This window comes from Phalacrocorax aristotelis, chromosome 4 (genome assembly GCF_949628215.1).
Source record: "Phalacrocorax aristotelis chromosome 4, bGulAri2.1, whole genome shotgun sequence".
Classification (NCBI taxonomy): Eukaryota; Metazoa; Chordata; class Aves; order Suliformes; family Phalacrocoracidae; genus Phalacrocorax; species Phalacrocorax aristotelis.
The window spans coordinates 67,264,592-67,285,950 of record NC_134279.1 but is presented as its reverse complement, the minus strand read 5'-3'; the positions used below and the strand labels follow the sequence as shown (position 1 = coordinate 67,285,950).

Below are 21,359 nucleotides of genomic sequence, written 5' to 3'. Positions count from 1 at the left end.
TCAGCTGAATTCTCACTGGATGTACTTTACTTAGTTAAAAGAAATCATGATTATGATCATAGTTGTTGTGGTTTTTGGAGGTTTTTGGCTTTGTTGGGGTGTTTTGTTTGGTTGATTGTTGTTTATTGTTGTTTTTCGTTTGTTGGGTGTTGTGTTGTTTTTTTTTTTCCAATCCTGGATGGAATCACAGAATCATTAAGGTTGAAAAAGACCTCTAAGATCAAAGTCCAACCGTCAACCCAAGAAGTGTCGTGTCTACACATCTTTTAAATACCTCCAGGGATGGCAACTCTGCCACCTCCCTGGGCAGCCTGTTCCAATGCCTGACCACTCTGTCAGTGAAGAAATTTTTCCTAATGTCCAATCTAAACCTCCCCTGATGCAGCTTGAAGCCATTTCCTCTTGTTCTATCGCTAGTAATTCATATTGATATTCTTCCAGGAGAATTATGAATCAGCATCTTTGCTGACAAAGCAAGAACACATTCCCAGTATGATAACTACTGCTTGTCTACATGTGTGTATAGGGAAAGTCAGAGCATTAAATTACATAAAACATTCTGCAATAGTTAATTCAGAACAGACAGCATGTGGACACAGTTCAAAATAATGAAGTGATTCATGCTACAGCAGTATGTCCATGTAACCGGCAATTATTTCAGAATTGTATTCTGCAAGCACTCAGAACCTCAGTGCCCCGTATGAAAGAAAGCTTAGTCATTAAGCACACCATTACAGGGACAACCACAAGGACTCCTATAAAAACCTGAAAAACCTAGTATGCTAACCTTCTGGCAGCCAGCTGCTTTGACTATTTTGAATGAAAGAACAGGATAATTGCCAAAAGGAATAAATGTTTAATAAGCACAGATGTAGTTTAATTCCACTGCTACAATTAAAGTGCTTATAAATTCTATAAAAATATATATTCCATTTTCTACAAAAGGCTGATAAACAGTAACATATTTGTGAAGTCAATAATTATTATGTGATATAGGTTATACAGAATGCTAACTCAAGCTTGCAGCATCATTTCATCCTCAAAACAAAAATGAGCAAGCCATCCCACAGGCATATATTCTCAAAGTGAGATCTTATTGACAGAAGACTGATACGAAAGATACAACTTACTAAAACAGCCAGTGGAAGAGGAATGAAACCCATTCTTCTGGAAACAGAATCACTATAATCTGTATATGCCTAGAAAAAAAGAAGAATGAACTATTTATGCAAAGGAATGAGCTCATTTTAGCTTGGCATGCCCTGTATATAAGAACCAATCTCTGCTAACAAACAATATACTGGTATAAAGGGTACCTATTCACATTCTGAAATCCAAATGCAGATAGCTGTACTCAGACAGAAATGTAATACCAGCATGACCAGTAAGATTAGCTTCAGTGCTCTAAGTCAAGAGTATAATACGAATCTCTAAATCGAGAGCAATTAGGACACTAAATCCAAACATACCATGATATTTCATCTGTACATTATTACTAGCTTAGGGACCTTTTTGTGTTAATTTGACTTTGATCCTCAAATACTGTGCAGAAAAACCCCAAACAGCGATAAAATAACAACTATCCCTCACACTAGCAATGTTAAATCATTCTACAAACATCTATAATTAGCCTCAGGTTAATTGTGTTAACATCATTTTGAAAATATGTTTACATCTGAACTCTGAAAACACAACTACTTCGCATGACAGATTCATGCAGTATTGAACATCATGCCAAAGTCAGTGCCTATATGTTGCTACCTCATTTTCCACAGAGGATCCTTAAGAAAATCAATGGAGTTTTTAGAACCAATAAAATAATTTTTTAAATTATCAAATTATTAATAATTATTTGTAATTGAAGGTGTCTAACTTCTTTATTAGGTGTAACTACTGCATTCCTAGTAACAGCCATTAAACACGTCAAAGAAAACTACAGAAATTATGCTAATAAAGTTTATTTAATAGTTAGAGCACTCATCCAGAGCACTCACTAATAGTTAAGAGAGTCATCCAGGGAAGGTGTGCTGTAAATAGTCTTCCAAAAACCAGTACTAATGAAAACCACAAGTGGTCTGTGTGTTCTGTAAATACCCATGCCATAACAGTAACATGCATAGTAAAAACATCCCTACGCATTTGTGCACACTGCCTGTGAATAATATAAATTCCTAGTGAACACTGTATTTTGATCCAACACAGTTAAAATAAAGCAAAAAGAACAGTAATCTGAAATTATCTCAAGAACATCTTGTTAACATCTTACTTTCCGTATATATCTCAAAGATGGCAGTTGTTACAACCATCCCCTCACTACAAGGGTCTTTGGAAGAGACTTCTCAACAATATATTAAATAAAGCCCCAACTGACTGAATAACTGGATGAAAATACGACTAAAAATCACAAGGAAATATTCCTATTATCTCTCATTAAAAAAAGAGAAAAGTAAAATTTCGGTGCTGTAGAAGTGTAGCAGTTCTGTATGTGTTTCTTTAAGTATTTGTTCCAATATCCCCCCCGTAACAATTATGTTAGTTAACAGAAGAAAATGCCTTTATTTTCAGGCTTACATTTTTCTGTCGACTGCTAACGAGGTCAAATGCAAGACTGGCTCTGTATTCACTGTAGACCTGGAAAAAATCCAGCACATTGGATGTGTGACTAATCTGTTATCACACTTTATAGAAGCAACAGAGATAATAATATTTTTACAGAAATTTTATTAATATCACTTATGCACAGGCTGAAGGATTCAAAGCCGATTTCTGAGGTCTAATTGCACCCTTCAACCTTTCTGCGATAAAGTAACTTGTGTATATATACAACAACTAAACAACACTATGCTATGTTTTAGGAATTGAATGAGACTTTATAAAGCATTTACTGAATTTGAGGATCATCAGAAACACAAAGTAAGAGAAATTATGTTTACTTTTTTTCATACAGCTCATAATTTGTTTTAAGCTACAGGAAAGGTAGCACAGGGACCAAATTAATCAAATGACAGAGCTTACTTATATACTAAGCAAGCGATCCCATGAAAAAAAGAAAATTCTATCAAAAGATGAATGAAGCTTTTCCTTCTCTTTAAATCAGTTCTGCATATTAAGACAGAAGAGCACCTATTTTAAGGGTAAGTGGCAGGGCAACTTTCACTGCACGTTTCCAAAACTTTTGAAAAAGTCTGACCTAGCAACCATAAATCTTTAGAACTTAATACAAAAAGTACAAAGTTTGTTACATAAACCTTGCAGAATTGTCACTCACTACCCCCATCCTCCAGCTGTTTCAGCACACTGAAGCATGCTACTTTTTTTTTGCTGTCATGACTTCATTATTGCTCTTCTCCATACTCTGTATGAAAGTAGGGCATGCATAAATGCCTCTGGCATAAGGGAGCTTATTAAGTACATCTATTAAACTTGTTTCTACGCCGCACAATGCAGTTACTTTGGAGATGCTGAAAAAGATAGCACTTCCAAGTTCTGATCTTGTTTCCTCAAAAGTGTTTTTAATAGTGAATAAACATTCACTCATCTCTTCACAGATTTATCAAGTGCATTTGAATTCACACAACATGCAAGACAAATGGCCAACATATCATGCCGCAACACAAAAAGTAACCTCGTCTACTACTTTAAAAGGACTGCATAATATATATGGCTCAACAAATTTCAGGAGTGGGAAACTAACATAACCTACTTTAAATCAGTGCTCCAGGGACAGTGGGGGGGGGGGGGGGAAAACCAACTGATTTCAGATTCAACTTTTAACACACATGCAAGAACTGAGGTTCAGCAGCCTCACAATATCTGCTTTTCCCAAAGCCTGAATTTTAACCTAAAATCCATTCTGTTAGGAAAAGGTACAAGCTCTGTATGGACTGTAGAATAAGTAACCTTCTGTCAATTTAGTGATGACTTCACAAAATGATCTGCCAGATATGTGAACTGTAATTATTATGTGAACTGTTATACAACACTTTCAATAATTTATGGATCTGGAATTACTAATTTAGAAGCGGAGGTGTTTGTTCCACGTTATAAAGATCCTCAGAAGTATATTGTGTCAGGAAATTATGAAGTTTTCCCAAGTGATATCTTATATATGAAAATTATTTACATTTTCTGCACTGGAATAAATTTTAATATTAAAAAATATTAGCAAAATAAACTACAACTTAAAATAGCACTCAGCATTCCAAACAGGGTACCTACATCTGCTGTGATGTCATTGAATTTTGTTATAAAGGCATGTTTCACAATATCCACTGCAATTTCTGAAGCAACCACCATGCAAACATCCGGGAATAACACCCAAAGATGATCTGAAGGCAGGGAAGAAACAAGTTAGGGCATTTAATTTGATGCCAATATATAAAACAAAATTTATAACACTTTTGCTCAACAATGAAAAATCCTCAGGAAACTGAAGAGTCTGTAACTTTACACCACCACTCAGCATGCAGTGTGCAGGTTCTTGGCTTATTCCACTGCTGGTTTAGAAACTTATCAGTACTATACAATCCCACCACAATTAGGATCAGGTTCTAAAGCCTTTACTTTGCAAAGCTTTGTCTCTACTAGGAAGACAACCTTTGCACCTTACTAGATAGTAGATGTTCAGTATGTATGAGAAATAGACAGGGCACCTATGGTTTTAGATGCTTAAGGTAAAATTTAGGTAGACTGGTAACATTCAAGCAAAATACACCACACATCAGGGGTCAGAATTACTAAAACAAAGTTGTAATAAAATAAAATCCAAATTTTATTCAATATTCATTCATTATGGTATTAAAATCCTAAGTATAATCAATATTAAATTATGAATACAAATTTTTGCATAACCTTCCATCCAACTTCAATCTCACTAGTCTCACAAAATAGAATTCTCTAGGTGATCCTTCATACTCAATGTACTCCAAGGAAAGAGAAGGGCTGGGAAGAAATCGTTCAAGATGCTACTCGAAACATGACTATGCTCATTTGCAGCATAACAGCATATACTTCTAGCACAAAGGATAGAGTCACTCTTACAAGAAAGCCAGATACAGAAAAATGAGCATCTACTGTATTTGACAAATTAAGATTCCTCAATTAAATGTCCTGGTTACCCTTATCTTTCAGATTGAGAAAAGCTGCTAAGAGATACAATTGTTGATAGCACAGGAATTTGTAATTTTGTATTTAATTTTTCTACTAGCTTACTCACCTGGATTCCATGAGAACTGTTCCATATTTCTTAGACATACAATTAGTAGCAGCACGTAATTGGTGAACCTCTCCTTTATATCTAGTCAAAAAAAAAGGTGTCAACTCCACAGAAATATTTATTAGCATGCATAGATATCTAATATATTATTACAGAACCTCAGAATGAGTAAAGTTTTGGATTACACTATCTTTTCCACAAATTATTTGATTGGATTTGAGGGAAGGGGATGCTGGGAACCTCATCACAGACAGGATCTTGCAGTATGCTGTGACCTGACTGGAGATCTGTCTGATGCTGCATCAACTCAAGATTCACAGCATCAGAAGGGACTTAAGTTGTGACCTTTTCTAACACATTAATAAAATAGTCACCTTTATCAATAAAGTTTGTGCATTTCTTGTGGGATTCAAAAAGAACCAGCACCTCCTGGTGCAAAAATGGAGAAATACACCTGTCTCATTTCAAGTTATTAGCAAGGCAAATTTCATTTTCTACAGATCACAGATATCTAAATTGCGATATACCGGGTGCAGCAGTGGGGGTGGGGTGGTGTGGTGAGGTGAGGAAGTGTTTCAACACAACTATTACACCTTATTTAGAAAGTTCCTACCAGTCTCTCACATTGCCACCTTAAAAGGGAACAGCAGGATACATCAGCTCAGTTACCAAACCGTAAGAACTAAAACACAAAAGCAGTCTGTCTTGAGACAGAGTCCTATGACTTGCCCTCCCAGACTAGAGGGGATCTTTTTTCTACTTTAGTGCCCTATCTCCAAAAACAACCCACAGAGCTTGATTCAGGAAGCATCTCATTTTATAACATATTAAAAAACCTCCCTAAAATTGTATTATTGAAAAATGGGGTAAAACCTAAAACTTAATGTCACCACAAATTACCAAGTCCACAGAAGTCTTTTTAGAAGACAGAACTATTCTGAAAATTGGTGAAGCTTGTTACACCTGTTAATAACCACGACAGTAATTTCTTTGTGAGCAAGTCATCTCCAAATCCAAAGGGTTCATCTCCTTAAGGATGTTGAATATTCTGTGGGGTTCTACCTACTGGTTTTAGGACACCAGAAACATTCAGAAGAACACACAAGGATCAAAAGGATCAAGCTGGCCAATAAAATATTTGACTTTGTGTCAGCAGCTTCCATCATCTCTAACCAACTACAGACCAATGACAACGTTCACGGCTGCAGTTACTATGTTCTAGTATAGCAACATCCCTCACTTTATAAAAGAAGTTTCAAAATACTGACAAGCCTGAAGGAAGAGAGCAAAAAAAAGAACAATTCCTCCAGGAGAAGGGAATGAAAAGCACACAGAATTCAAGACGAATGAGAGTGCATGCAAACATGTAGAAAGGTACGTTTTGGGGTAAACTCATCTTTCAGTATGGGCAAAGAAGGGTCAGAAGAAGCACAAGTTTCCAAAAACAGAACAAGTGGCACATGTATGGAGGAAGAAACAAGGAAATCCTTCAGTAAAAGAAAATTAAATACCAGAAAAAAACCTAACTTCTGCTTCCTGCCAACAACGCTCCAAGAAGTCAATATGTTCTATGCTTCTGAATTCACCAAATACTGCCCAAATTACCAGAACACAGTATTTTCTGATAAATCCAGTTATGAGACCGACGGATTAATATGTAGTCTAGCATTCCTTGATCTCTATGACACCCATTAGCAACCTAAAAGTAATAACTGAGTTTTCACACTTTTACCCAAAATCTCGAAAAGGTTTCATCTTGTATTTCCTACACTGCATACTTCCACACCGCCATGATACACTACTGATCAGCAATGCATAAGACAACACAGAGATCCCATCTTCAGTGCTTCAAATCTCAGGGAAGCCTGTACAGGTAGGAATTCTGAAGTGGGAAGTAAGGACCTTAATTCAGGCCTAAACATTAAAGCATGCCTCAAGCCATCCCTTTAGACATTTATTACCTGATTAGTTTATGTTAGCTCACCAGTCGACAGGATTAAATTGAGAAGGGACATTTTTGGCCTTAAATTTTCTCTTATGCTGTAATAAAAAACATTTCCCCTCACACTATTTTCTGAGACTGGATGACAGGCTGACACCTATCTTTCCCTCTCTGCTTATTTTTCCTGTTCTCACTGGCTTCCCTTCTAATCTTATCTCTGCTGCCACAGCTGTTCAAGGCTGCTCAGAGTGAGAAGAATGAGTGCAGCTGCTCTTCATCCTTGTCTCTCTCGTCAACCGATTATCAGACATGCAAGCAAAGGAGAAAGGGCAGCTTCAACAGTAAATACAAACAATTCAGAAATTTGTTGCATTTCTCACCCTCAGGGGCAAGGACAAAAAACAGCTTCAGGATATCCAAAACAACCAATGGAAGGGTCAGAAGCAGCAGAAGTTTCCAAAACAGAAAAAATGGCATATGTACAGAGGAAGAAACAAGGAAATCCTTCAAATAATTAATCCAAAATATGCACCAATAACAGCTCATCATTTATTATCATCTTACTTCGTGTTGTATATGTACTTTTTTTAAACAGGTGAGAGGAATTTAGTGTACTATGTATTGCCAGTTCTTAGATGATGTGGTGAACTACAGAACAAGTGAGGCTACATCTCCGGATTACAGACATCATCCTCTTAAAGAAGAACAAAGAAAAGTAAATCACTATATTTGTGAATCTGGGGAAACAGTGCAAGCCACCAGTGTTGGTGTTCAGTAAAGGAGAGTGCAGATACTGGCAAAAGGAAATATCTTTATTCTGCTTTAGCATGATGAAGAGTAAAGCCGGAAGAAAAAGGGATGTCTGTTCTTCATTCTTCATCATGTCAATCCTTAATAACACTGATCTATCTTAATAACATTGAAGCCATTTCAACTCAGCTTTGAGCATATCCCACAAAGTGTTGGTGATAAGCATATGACAAATTGACTTTCAGTTAGAATACAGTATAGCTTTAATAACCCTTTCCATTACAAGACAGGGTTAAATCACAGCCAAAACAAGAGGCTGACGACATTTTAAATGGTCTTCAGCCACATCCACATGACTAAGAAGTTTACCTTCTCACTGTTTATGCTCTTAAGTGTCAAGGAACTGACATCTACCACTAACTCAGATATACTTACCCCCCGACAGGTATTTTGTCAGCACATACAGTGCACAGACTGCATTCTAACACTGTGCTTAAGCTCTGCTCTTGACAGGGCTGGCCCTGAAGCCTGGCCACACATCATACTAAATACTCACCAAAAACACACTCTTTAGACTATTTTGAAAGATGACACTGAATTTGCTTGTGCTTCCATACATCCACTAGTGGTGCAAATTACTACATATGATTAAATCTTTTTTGTTTCCTTTAAAATATGCATTTCAGTATATTGCAAAGGAATATAGCATATAGCCAGATCAGATTCTAAGTACTTTCACCCCACTTACATCAACCCTGCCATTCCAATTCAAATGAAATACTATGCCCATTAACAATACAGATCTGGATAGGCTGGAAGAGTGAGCCAGCAAGAACCTTATGAAGTTCAACAAGGACAAGTGTAAGGTCTTGCACCTGGGAAAACATCATCTGGGAGTGCAGCACAGGCTGGGATCCACCTGGCTGGACAGCAGCTCTGTGGAAAGGGACCTGGGGGTCCTGGTGGACAGAAAGCTCAGCATGAGCAAACAGTGTGCTGCTGTGGCCAAGAAGGCCAACAGGATGCTGGGTTGCATCAAAAAGGGCATCGCCAGCAGAGATAAAGAAGTCATTAATCCGCTCTACTCAGCACTTGTCAGGCCACACCTGGAGTACTGTGTGCAGTTCTGGTCCCTGCTATACGAAAAGGATGTGGACAGGCTGGAAGGGGTCCAGAGAAGGGCCACCACGATGATCAAAGGACTGGGAAGCCTGCCGTATGAGGATAGGCTGGGAGAGCTGGGTTTGTTCAGCCTGGACAAAAGGAGGCTCAGAGGGGATCTCATCACCACGTTCCAGTACTTAAGGGGTAGTTACAAATGAGATGGAGACTCCCTTTTTACAGGGAGTCCCATGGAGAGGACAAGGGGGAATGGACACAAGTTGCTCTTGGGGAGATTCGGACTGGACACAAGAGGGAAATTTTTCACAGCGAGAACAGTCAACCATTGGAATAATCTCCCCAGGGAAGTGGTTGACTCGGCCACATTGGACACCTTCAAGAGTCGTCTGGACAGGGTGCTGGGCCATCTTGTTTAGACTCTGCTCTTCCTAGAAAGGTTGGACTAGATGATCCCTAAGGTCCCTTCCAACCTGGGATTCTGTGAAATCCTTCTGGAAAATAAAGACATTCTGTTTAAAGGACTGATACCAACATAGACCCAAAGTTTAATTGCCAATGTGTCAGAGGGTTTCATCACTTCTAAAAAACATGCAAAGACTACAGAAATGGATGTGATTGGAAATAAAGGATGTTCTCAGGACAGCATTGCATCTAGTATCAACTAGCAAAATTAATTAGCCAACAGGCCAAGAATTGATTACTGAACTCATTCAGGAAGGACCTGAACTCTGAAGAACTGAGGTGCTTTGCAGTGGTAACTAACAAGAAGGCCAGTGAGATCCCAGGAACAGAGATCCACAAGTGGCACTTCCACTCACCTAGGTACAAAATAGTCTTTCAAAAACCTAGTTATTTTCTTCCAGATTCCCTGACATATAATGCAGTAATCCTTAATCAGGAAGGAAAGAATAATTATGGTCATGTCAATTCCATTGTTTTTGTTTCAATCAAAGGCTGGTTATAAATCATAGTGTGTAAGAAGCGAAACAAGATCTTTTGGTTTACGTCTCAGCAAATCCTAAGTATCTCTAGTGACTACTACCTCTTAACAAGCGACCAGAACACAAGAAAGGAGTAAAGACTGAACAAGGAATCATCAAGGAGGTGCTGATCTATTTTAGATTTCTGCTCCCAAATCCCTCATCCTTAAAATGAACAACTGGATTAGAATAACAGTATTAAAAAAAACCTGAAGCCACACGAGAAAGTAGCTTAAATACCAGAGACCAAAGGTAAAAATGAAGCCTGTTCAATATTTTGATCAAAGCCAAAGAGACTGATAAATCAGGAACAAAGCAGAAAGAACAGAATTAAGAAAAAGAAATTATGAAAACTTCCTACAGCTTCAGAATAAATACGTAAGAATTTTGAGATGAGAGATTTTAAAAAAAGGAATAATCTGGCCAAACAGCCAACTGAAGCAAATAACATGACATACTGCACTTAATGTACTTCTACATATGAGGTACAATTGTGTTTTGTGAAAAACTTAGTTTAGAGCACAGCTTGAAATTAAATTTAGACATTTAAAAGCACAAAGGAAGACAGGATGCTGGGCTTGCAACAATGATGGAAAAGCTTCTCTTGATAATTTTTGTTTCTTTCACTGATCCTGAACCCTACAAAATTAGCTTCCAGATATCTATCTGAAAAAGATAATATACTATTTCAATTTAGGGAAATACTTCTTCCTGCTACAACAAATACAAGGTTTTATGCCTTCTGTATAGAAGTCTTTTCCAACAGCCACAGCGTTTAGATTGCCTGGATGTATGTAAATTTCCTAGTAGAAATCAGGTTGACAATGCAAAAGTAGTTTGGCTGCAGCTGACAAATCAACACTGCAACAGCCAATATGGTTGAAGACACAGATTCTGTAGCTGCAGTCTCAAGCAGCTACACAAACCCCAAGATCTTTGTTGGCCTCCTGCACCTAAGAGATAACAGGTTTGGTTTTATTAGATAACTGCGTAACTACTGTACATCTCATGGTCTGTTCATTCATTTTTTATGTAGATGATTCACAGTTCTTTTAGTCCTGAAGTTTTAAGGAATTAGTTGCTACAGCAGAATTTTAAATGGCCATACTAAGGTGAGAAGGATCACTGACTCCACTGACACTAAGTCCAGAACTGGAAATACTGGGAAAAATAGTGCAGTCACACATCAGCTTGCTATCCACAAGCCAGTGCTGAGCACAATGCTAAGTGAAAACCAATTTCATCATGTCCAGGTCTAAACAGGTAGCTTGGTGGCACTTCAGATCCTGATGTCTTACTACATAGCTCCTTCAATACCATGCAGAACTCTGCAAGGTATTTCAGTGCATGATACAGGACATGTCTTAGAAAGTACAACCAAACCAGTTCATTTCTGTTTCCAGGCTTCTATTCACAAGATTACTTATTTTTGAATTCTATTTGCAGCCACTTCTATTGATCACAATGTCTACTCTTGAAGTCATTAATATCTTACTTTTCTGATAGTTCATATCTTTCCTTTGATTAACATGTTAAATAAGAAGGGTGTTTCACCTATTCATGACAAGCTCCTCAGATGCATCTGTAAAATTGTTTCCCCTCCCCCGCCAAGAATTACTGCATTTAGCTTCTGTGTACTAACCAGTACCTTTTCACTGAATTTAAACCATGTGTTTGAGACAACAGTAATATTTTGAGCAAAGCCCCAGAAAAGCTGGGGTAAGGGGGCATCCATTCAGCCTGTTTAAGTTTAATCAGCTGCTGTTGCCATTGTTGCCCTACAGAGAGGCTGCACACCTGAGAAAATAGCTGGAAGAAGCTGAGAAAGGTGGGAAATATATGGGGGAACCTATATTTAGTGCTTTATTTTAGCAGTTTAGTTCAGTCCAGGCATGCAGTTTAAGCATATCATGTTCTACGGTGCACAAAGAAAGCACTCCAAAGGCTAACTGGAAGCTCAGTGCACAGGACCAGACTAGCCGCAGTTCCAGGGGTCAGATATAGCATTGGCATAGCATGCCAATGCAAGATGCACTACCATTTCAGCTGCAGGAAATAAAACATTTAAAGGATAAAGTTATTAAAATACATGAACTGAAGCAATACTGATCCATCCTTACTAAAGCTGTGATGCAGTGAATCTGTTCAAGTTCAAAAGAGGTGAAAGTCTCTCCTCAAAACCTATGTTATTTATTTATGAGAAGAAAAACACTGCTATTTATAAACATACTGACAAGTGGTTCCACAAAAAGTTATGTCTGAAGGGAATAAATTAGCTTGTTTTGTGCACTCTTCTATGTATGTACTCACCTGCTTCTACCCCCATATGGTATAGCGAGTGGCATCACTTTTTCCACCAAGTAATAAAGGGAGGCCTGATATTGCTATTGTCTTCAATAATAATGTCTAGCAATAAAAATATCTATATGTTTCTTCTAGCATCCTATTGCAAGTGCTTTTTATGGAGGAAATTACTAGCCATTTCTAATAGCAGTCCCTAATTTATTTCAACATTTAAATCAGAAAGAGGCCTTGCCTTTCAGTAGCAGAGCTAGCTGCATACTTGTGACTATTTTCTGCCAGTATTGTGATTAATGAGAGAAAATTTAACAACACTCATCCATGTTTTTGTCAATATTTTAGTAAGCGTCACTTTTAGATGTTTTCACTGTAAAAGGTAAATACATTTAATTTTAAAAAAGTATTTAAACCTTGGAACCAAAAATACATTCTATTAGCACAGAACAAGCACCATATCAACCCGGCTAGAAAAATTACTTTTTGGGTTTTTAAGAACTATGAGGCAGATTATAATTTAGTGCTAATTTTTCTGTTATATGATATATTTAAGATGTTATGTAAATAGTCTTTCATCCAAAGCATCACAGATCAATTGCCATTTAACATTTGCATGTAGTATCTTTGCAGTTTGCAAATGAATTAGACAAAGACCACACCAATAGCCAGAATTCAAACCAAAGCAAGCCTGCTGAAAGTTTTAACTCTTCATGAAAAAAAATAAAATCAAATAATTTTTTCAACAAGCAGCTACATTATTTTAACCTATTGAACATCTGAGTTCTCTAGTTTAAAAAACTAGGAGTTAGAATGAAAAAACATATTCTGTTTTGTTTGCTTATCTATACAGCTTTGACCAAAAAAGTCATAGGCACAAAATAACAAATGTATTCAAAGATCAGAAATGTTACAAGCACAGAAGCTCTAGGACAACCTTGAAGTGTAATGTCTCCTATTGGTTTTGAAACCAAGAATTCAACAAATATTTCAGATGGCTGATAATGGTATTAGAAAGAACCTCCAAAGGATACCTGTAACAGCTTTTCCTCATGAGACACACTGAATAAGTGTTTGCAAATTTCACGCTAAGCAGCATCACAGTTAAGAAGTGCTAGAAGCATAACATGTTTCCTAGGTACCCTCTACTATTATCTTGCTAGCACGTCTAAAGTTACAGTAATCTCTGGTATTTCATTCATAAGCCAGCTACTTATTACATTCTTTCAAGATCCGTCCTCACAATTGCCAAACAAACAACATGTGTTCTGAGACCACCGTCAACACAGCACACTACAAAGTCAACTTTTTGAAAACAGAAGACGTCAGAGACTTCAAAGCATGGATATTTTGAATACTATAACTTAAATCTGAAATCTGTATTTAATAGCAACTTCAGCACACAGCCAATAGGTTTTTTTAGCATTTAAGAAAAAACAGTATTCCTGGAAGTGGAATCCCAGTTTTGTCCTACTGAACCAAACAGTAACAGAGCAGTGGGAACTCCAAGTAAGAACGCTCAAATTCACCAAGGCAAAGCTGTTTTAATAACAATAATATTAAATAAATTAATAAAATTTTTAAAAATCAGCCTCTCGCTTCATATTTTCTCCTGATTAGCACAGCTATACATACCACTATTTGACATTTGAAACAGATTGTTCTTCTCAAACTTCTTGAAAACACTTCCTTTTATTTCAACAAACTGCAATTTTTAAAAACAGTTAGTTAGTTTTTATAGATTAAAAACTGATATAAACAAATCAGATAGTCAAATAATATGCAAATAGACATGATAATTGATATAAACAAATCAGACAAATAATATACAAATAGGCATACAATACATAAAGATGAAGGATTCTAAAAAAATTAGGATAGCTATATAATAAAGCTACATACTTACATTATTGGACATCATGATGGTAAGCAGTGACTTATTGTGGGAGTTGAAGGCCACATTGAGGGTTGTTGCTTGAACCATTATGAGAATAGCATGCAGGACTAGATAGCAGGGTTAAGGAAGTGTATTTGGAAGTAATTTTTCCTGCACAACAGCACTGAACAGCACCAAACCTCAAATTTTCTATTTTGTTTCCAAAGTTTAATAAAAGAGTTTCTATCTCCCTGTCAACCACATCTCCAGCAAGAGAGTACTTAAACCTATGTAACGTACCTACAGTGCTTTGTAGCATGTAATAATTATGTTACTTTTTATTGCTTTAAAAGACCCCAACGACATTAGTCGGGAGAAACAGCAATGCAACATGAAGGGAAAAAAAAAAATCTGAGATTAAGAAAGATTCAGAATTAGCCTAAAGATTTCAGAGAAAATGGAGGAAAAAAGAATTCTAAATTCATCACCACATCTATCGGACTATGTATCTCTCATCAGCTCACTGTAAGGTTACTTCACACGAAAATCATTTGCATCCGGAATATGCATGAGTTTATCCCTTAATTTCAAAAAAACGTTTTCAAGCTAGATGTTTGTTATTTAATGGAATGTTACAAAACCCCACTGTCTTCAAGACCCTATGATCCAAAATACTCAAATACAAATCATAAATAGTTTCCATGAACTGTTTCCAGTTACTGTTATTCATTTTGCCACACATTAGGCATTAAAAAAAGCTGTCAACTGCTGCAGTGGTATACCACTATGAAGGTTTTTTAAAGCAGGTTAAATTTTCGTTTTCATTCATTTTAAAAAATTTATAGTACCGGCAATCTTACTTTGAAAGTAACGGAACCCTGATTTAGGTATACTATAAATTTTTCAAATATATTAAAATAAAACAATGCAAAGCAATTACTGTGCTATTTAATTTAGAAAATTTTGCAATTTATTGAAGAACAAGGATACAGACATACAGCACTGCCATGAAGAAATGAGGAATCACACCTATGTGAGCTCTTTTTCTTTCCTTAGGTTCTGTAGCTGTCCAATAAAGAGCATCCAAAATATCTTGTCCAAATGAAGAAAACAGACGATCAGCCACCTAAATGAGAAGAACTTTTTACTGCCTTAAAACAATATTTTTCTCTCTGGAACATGCCACCGGAAGTACAGCTCAACTGAAAAAAGTTGCACATATTTATCACTTTCCATCTCTTGTTCATTCCATTCCCACTGTGGATTTCACAGCGATATCATTCCTTCTGTAAACTCAACAGCTTACTTTCCCTCTCCAATCTACTATCCCCTTTTCAACAATGTGTACAATATATAACCACGTAGTGTTATCTTAGATGCTGATGCTTCCTTGGAAGACATCCAAGTACAGTTCAAGCTTCAGCCTTTGATAAACCAATACGTATGATGCACCCAACAATCCTAAATGTTTTTTCCTATCCCCCTGGGTTTAATAGGGGGAAAAATGAGAAGTGAATTTCAAATGTGCTATAGGGAACAACATCAGCATACAATTACAAAAAGGACTGAAATTAGATTTGGCCATACTGTTTACTTACATCTTGGAATAAGGTACATAATACAAATCTCTGCATAAAGCAGAATTCAAAACTAAAAGTACTATAACACAGCAGCAAGTTATCAAGAGGGACTAGAAATTCTGCCAAAAAGGGAAAGTTAGTTTGAGAAAAGCCTACAAACATCTGAAGTGTACATATATTTTTTGGGTTACAAGTGGGAGAAAAAACTAGCAGTAATTCTAAAGATAGAAACAACACGGACAACAATCTGAGCTTGTAATTCAATACCACAGCAAGAAAGGTCACATGGAGTTCCACCAGTTCTAAACACTTCATTAGCAAGCATGTAAAACTGAAGATCATTACAAGGAAAGACTTTTCTTCTGCCTATACGCTGCGGTTCTGTAATTTTAAAACGAAGCTGCACAGGACAACAAAAATACAACTTCAAAAATTAAACTCAGTATCACAAGGCACATGTCTGACTAACAAAGAGAGATACCTTTCATTGCTTACTAACTCAAATAGTTAAATATGAAAAAATCATCTCTACTTAAAGACAACTGATATTTTCTTACTGTCTTTCTATAAGACAACAATTTTTGACTTGTTAAAACAACATGTAGCAATACAGAACTAGATGCACAATGTACCTGCAAATATTGAACCATACCTGTGAACTGGAAAATAAGTTCTTGGGACAACTAAGTAAACCCAGATTTGGGATAATTTCCTGCCTTTGTTAATTAAGAGTTCTAACCGTAAAGATACTGAAGGGAGAAGTCATATGCTTTAACTTGCTCAAGAAAACATTGAAGTTTCCTAAAATATGAAAGCTGAATTAAAATTTTATTGGATGTCTCAAATAAACCCTACTATATGCTACTCTCTAAGCATCACCTATGCAAATAAATGAACAAGACCACAAGCTGATGAATTATCTGAAGTTCAGAAACCCATAAGTTTGAGAGATATTTACAGTGGTACTGTTTTCGGCTTTTAAATTTTCCAAATAAGGTGATCTGCATTATTTGGTTCCTGCTCATTGTGATGACCCATTGAGTAGTTACACCTGGTGTAGAGACACCAACTACAGAAAGCTTAGAGTTTGGTAAGTTTTTGTTCACAATATTGTGAGGGTTTTAATAGATAAAATGGTGGCTTTTCTTTTCATTTAAGCAGTCCTTGTTTCTTAGCTGACAGGATAGAAAATATTAAAACCCACCACACAATATTGTTGCTCGCTTTTCCAAATATGACTTACCTAAACCCTACATGCCGGCTCCAGGCTCCAGCAGAATTCCATGGTGAGTGCTGTCACCAGCATAAGGCACACTGGGGCTTCACAAGGAGCAGGAGCCGGTGGGTCTGAATCTAAAAAAAGAAAAGTGTCATTTAAGCCAAATGTGCTGAATGCTCCAGATAGGCAGCCTAAGGGGAGCATTCAGCACATAATTTGAAGATTTTGCATTGCTTCTATCTGTCCAGGACAATGTTCCCTGGACTTGCCAACAGCCGAAAACATCAGGACATTGTAAACATCTCTTGCTCAGTGATCTAACTAAATTAAAAAGATCTTCCTATTTTGAAAACTTGTGAAAATGTAAAGTTTTTTAAAGTAATAAAGTTATTTATCAGTTCCTTAAACTTTGCTTGCATTACTATTGAAGACTTATAACAAAATTCACCGAAGGAGCCTAAACAAGCCAATATTCAAACTGTCGAACGCTGACTATTAACCAAGTCTTTCAGTGGGATCCCGTGACATTATCCGCCAATACTGTCGCTGCAGCCTACCACAGCGAAAAAGTCTCTTAAAAACATGCCCTCTGCTTGACAAGTTGGGTTTCACGACACCATGGAAATTAAGCACCATTTCCAACTTAAGTCTAATGTAATTTTTCTAATAACTATGAGCGGTAAGAGACTACCCCCTCTCCTTAAAAAGAGCCAAAACCAAAAGAAACTCAGACAGCACTTCTTAGCTGACAAACTTTGGTTCTGCCAAATGCAACAAAGAAACTTAACTCTTCATTCAAAATGGAATGTCATATGGCTTCCAATTCACAGCAAACACTGCTGTCTCTCTTCAAATTATGTGGCAAGCATAGTGCTGTACTTTCTCAGCTCTAAGAGAAGTCACTTGAAGTAGTCTTGAAATAAAGAGAAATTACTGTTTTGACCACATGGATTTATTTAGTAACGATAATATCAAAGATTATGGAACTATATACAGATGAATATTTCCCAACACAACTTGGTGCCATTTTAATATTTGTACATGCGTTTCAGCAAATCTAAAATCAAAGGAAATAAAATCCTATGAATAAACAACTGAGGTGGCTCGTATACTTATTTCACTCAGGATAATGAGGTGTGTTCCTTATGCAATAGTTTCATATTTTATGAGGAAAGAAAAAATGTCTTTTGACAAAATATTCAGATTTTACACAAAGTGTAGCCCCATTTTAGCAGTCTTCAAAGGCACAACAGATGTTCAGACAAGGATTATGTTATTCAGAGATCCCAGAACCCTAGTAGAGTAACTCTTGAGTACAAAGCTCTGACAGAGTCCTTTTAAGATGCTGTATTTCTAACATGTCCTATATCTGCAGGATAGAGGTAAGACTGTAGCTATAAAAACATTAGTTACTTTGTGAATCACTGATCATAGAAGTGCAATTAAAAATCTCATGCTTTACATTAATAACAAAACAGAAACAATTTTTTTCCCCCAGAATTTCTCCATCTTACTTCACAAAACAGAATTTCCTTTTCTTGTTTCACTACATTCATCAACTTATTCTTTATGTACTCAGGCTTTTGTCTGCTAGCCAGGACTGAGACAGGTTAAGCAGTAACATGTGTCCTTGAGTACAATGAAAGCTCTAGTTCCATAATGAAGAACTAAAAACCAAATTCTACCATCTTCCTACTCTGCTCTCTCTTAGGATCTTATCACTACTTCAAATCAATAGTTTCTACTTTTCTCAGTGAGTTCAAAGCCTTATTCATTCTATTTCTTGCATTTCAGTTTAAGACTTCTATTTCCAGTTCTCAATTTTCATTCAACTAAACTGATCAATAAGCTCCAGGAACTAGGCAGTATGAAACAGTATCTACCAACTTATTTTTAACTTAGTCTGTTTCACTGCATCTAGGCTTCTTATCCCAGGTGTGTCCACATTTGTGAGAATACAAGATATGCCATATTGTAAGCACAAATACTGTAATAGAACAATATTTTAGATAGTCTGAAAAAGCATGCTTGATATTCTGATGCCAAAATTCTTACCTCAAGCATGTTATAGATGATGTAGAGCTTTATGACAGACTGTCCTCTTATCAGATGATACATCATAGAGTAGTCAACATAGTGCATCATGAAGTAGCAGATGACCAATATAACTCCCTTGAGAATGTCACATACCTGAGCAGGCTGTAGCAAACGTCTATCACTGAAATACAAAGGGCAAAAAGTTCCACTAAATGTCATATACCCACAAACTACAACTGTTACCAAGTCAATAGGAATCTACAGAAGCTGTTAATCAAGGATATATTTTAATGTAGTTTATTACTGCCCCTCACTCCAACACATAAGGAACACAATGACTGTGATACACATTCATAGTTCACACTCCTGAACAATATTGCATTCTCTTACCTGCCACAACCATTTAGTTAAAATACTGTATTTGTTGGGTAAGAGCTCTCACTTGTTAAGAACCTTCCACATGCATGCCCTCAGTTTTAAATTTACCTTCCCTCTTCCAGCCAATTTTACTGATCATTCTGACTTCTTCAGTTACAGAAATTTTATTTGCTATAACCAAAAGAAAAAGAAATAAAGCAGTCATCTTCAATTTCAGTATAATGAACCAGCTGCTGAAGAGCAGGTTCTAAACACAGTTCCTGTATCTTCTTTTAGCTCTAAGCTCTCCAGAAGTAAATGCAGACAATGTGACATCAGAGCTTGAGGTCCACCTTGAATCAATGCAGAAATTTTCTATCTATAGTCCCACAAGTAACCCAGAACACTAAATGAATCATTACAATTTCATCCAATAAGCTAAATCTACAGGAAGAAAATAGCTTTACCTCAAATGCCACAATAGCAGCCATAAGCATCATGAAATTGCAAGGCAGTATTTACTTGTCTATTTACTTAGTTTAGTATTAATACGATGCAAAGCAATTTAAAAGCCTTCAAATTAAATCAAAAGGTTAACTGATAACTGTCAAAAATTGAGAAATAATTTCTATGGCATGTATTTATTTTTCATATACACTGAAAGGCTTTTGCAGAAGTTAATGTTTCACAAAAGTCGGAACCAAACAGCAGAATGCAAGTTATGAATTTTCATTTTCTGTGTTCTTAAATCACTAGGTTATCCATCTATTAGACAATGCTCCCATAAACTGATAACATGTTTAGAAAAAAATTAGAGTAAGTTGCTAAAAATTCATGCTGTATTTAAAAAACATCTGAACAGCTACTTATGACCTCTGTGAGTCAAGGCATTCTACAGACCCTGCAGGCAAGTCAGAAATCCCAGCTACCTGATTCATTCTATTTAAATGAGTTTAAATGAGCCAGAGTGTTATACTTCAGGTTTCTTTATTGTCTTCCATTCAAAATAAAAAAAGCCCCGAAGACAGCATTCATGCCTTGAAACACCCACGGAACCACACAGTGTCATTCTACAATGGACAAATAGATCACACTCATTCTAGGAGCGTAAGCAAGAAAGTTTCCAGAACTCTCAGATTTATAGTATTACACTTTGAACAAAGAAAAGATGCTCCTTTTGTTATATACTTTTTCCTGCATAATCTGTATTAAAATTCATTATATTCTGAATAATAGAATTCAACCTGGTCCAGCACACAAGAACTGCTTAGAGTGGTTTTCTCATCCTAAGACATTTTCTTGCTCAGAAGTCATCCAGTAACGGTAACCATGCCACATTTTAATTCAGACTAATTCCTTGACAAAAAGCCTCAGTGAATTTTCTTCCTCCCCCCATCCCCCCGCAATTGAATTTTAACCGAAAACACCATTTTAAAAACAAAGAAAACTGAAAGTATCCATTTTCCAGCACATCCAACATTTGCCTGCTGCTTAAGGAACCTATGACTATGCCCTTGCATAACAAAAAAATGCACCCTCTCCAACCCGCAAAATTACATTTATAAAGTTAATTGCCCTATTTAACTACATGTGACTTAAATGATTATACTTATTTAAAGATATTAACATACACTGAAACATTTATAGGATTTAAGCAAGCCCAATGATTATGATTGCGACTCATACGCTGAGTAACACACAGCAGGTTCCTTTTTCTCAACCCTACTTCAATTTTTGAAGTGTACTCAGAGTCACTACAGTACGAGTCCCCCAGCCAACACTCATACTCTGCAATACAGATTGTGATAAAGTTGTAAAGGTATTATTACTCTACAACAGTGATGCCAGGTCTTAGCATTTTAAAATGACAATCAAAATTTGTTACTGAGAAAATTAGCATCTTCATTCTTCCAACCAACACCTACCTCATCATTAGAGAAGCAGGGAGTACCTGGTAGAGAAAACCTGACTAGCAAAAGAGATACC

At 36.5% G+C, this 21,359-nt stretch overlaps 1 protein-coding gene across 7 annotated transcripts in view; it reads right to left on the bottom strand.

The window, feature by feature from the left end:
• Nucleotides 1-21,359, bottom strand: part of TAPT1 (transmembrane anterior posterior transformation 1) — a 53,295-nt gene that overhangs the window by 9,700 nt on the left and 22,236 nt on the right. For all 7 annotated transcript variants that reach the window (XM_075091800.1, XM_075091797.1, XM_075091804.1 and 4 more), the window contains 8 exons: nt 19,035-19,197; nt 15,171-15,306; nt 14,211-14,308; nt 13,940-14,009; nt 5,216-5,296; nt 4,219-4,328; nt 2,572-2,631; nt 1,131-1,199 (listed from right to left, as the gene is read on the bottom strand). In XM_075091800.1, the coding sequence (XP_074947901.1) occupies nt 1,131-1,199; nt 2,572-2,631; nt 4,219-4,328; nt 5,216-5,296; nt 13,940-14,009; nt 14,211-14,308; nt 15,171-15,306; nt 19,035-19,197 (787 nt within the window). The remainder of the gene's footprint in view (nt 1-1,130; nt 1,200-2,571; nt 2,632-4,218; nt 4,329-5,215; nt 5,297-13,939; nt 14,010-14,210; nt 14,309-15,170; nt 15,307-19,034; nt 19,198-21,359) is intronic.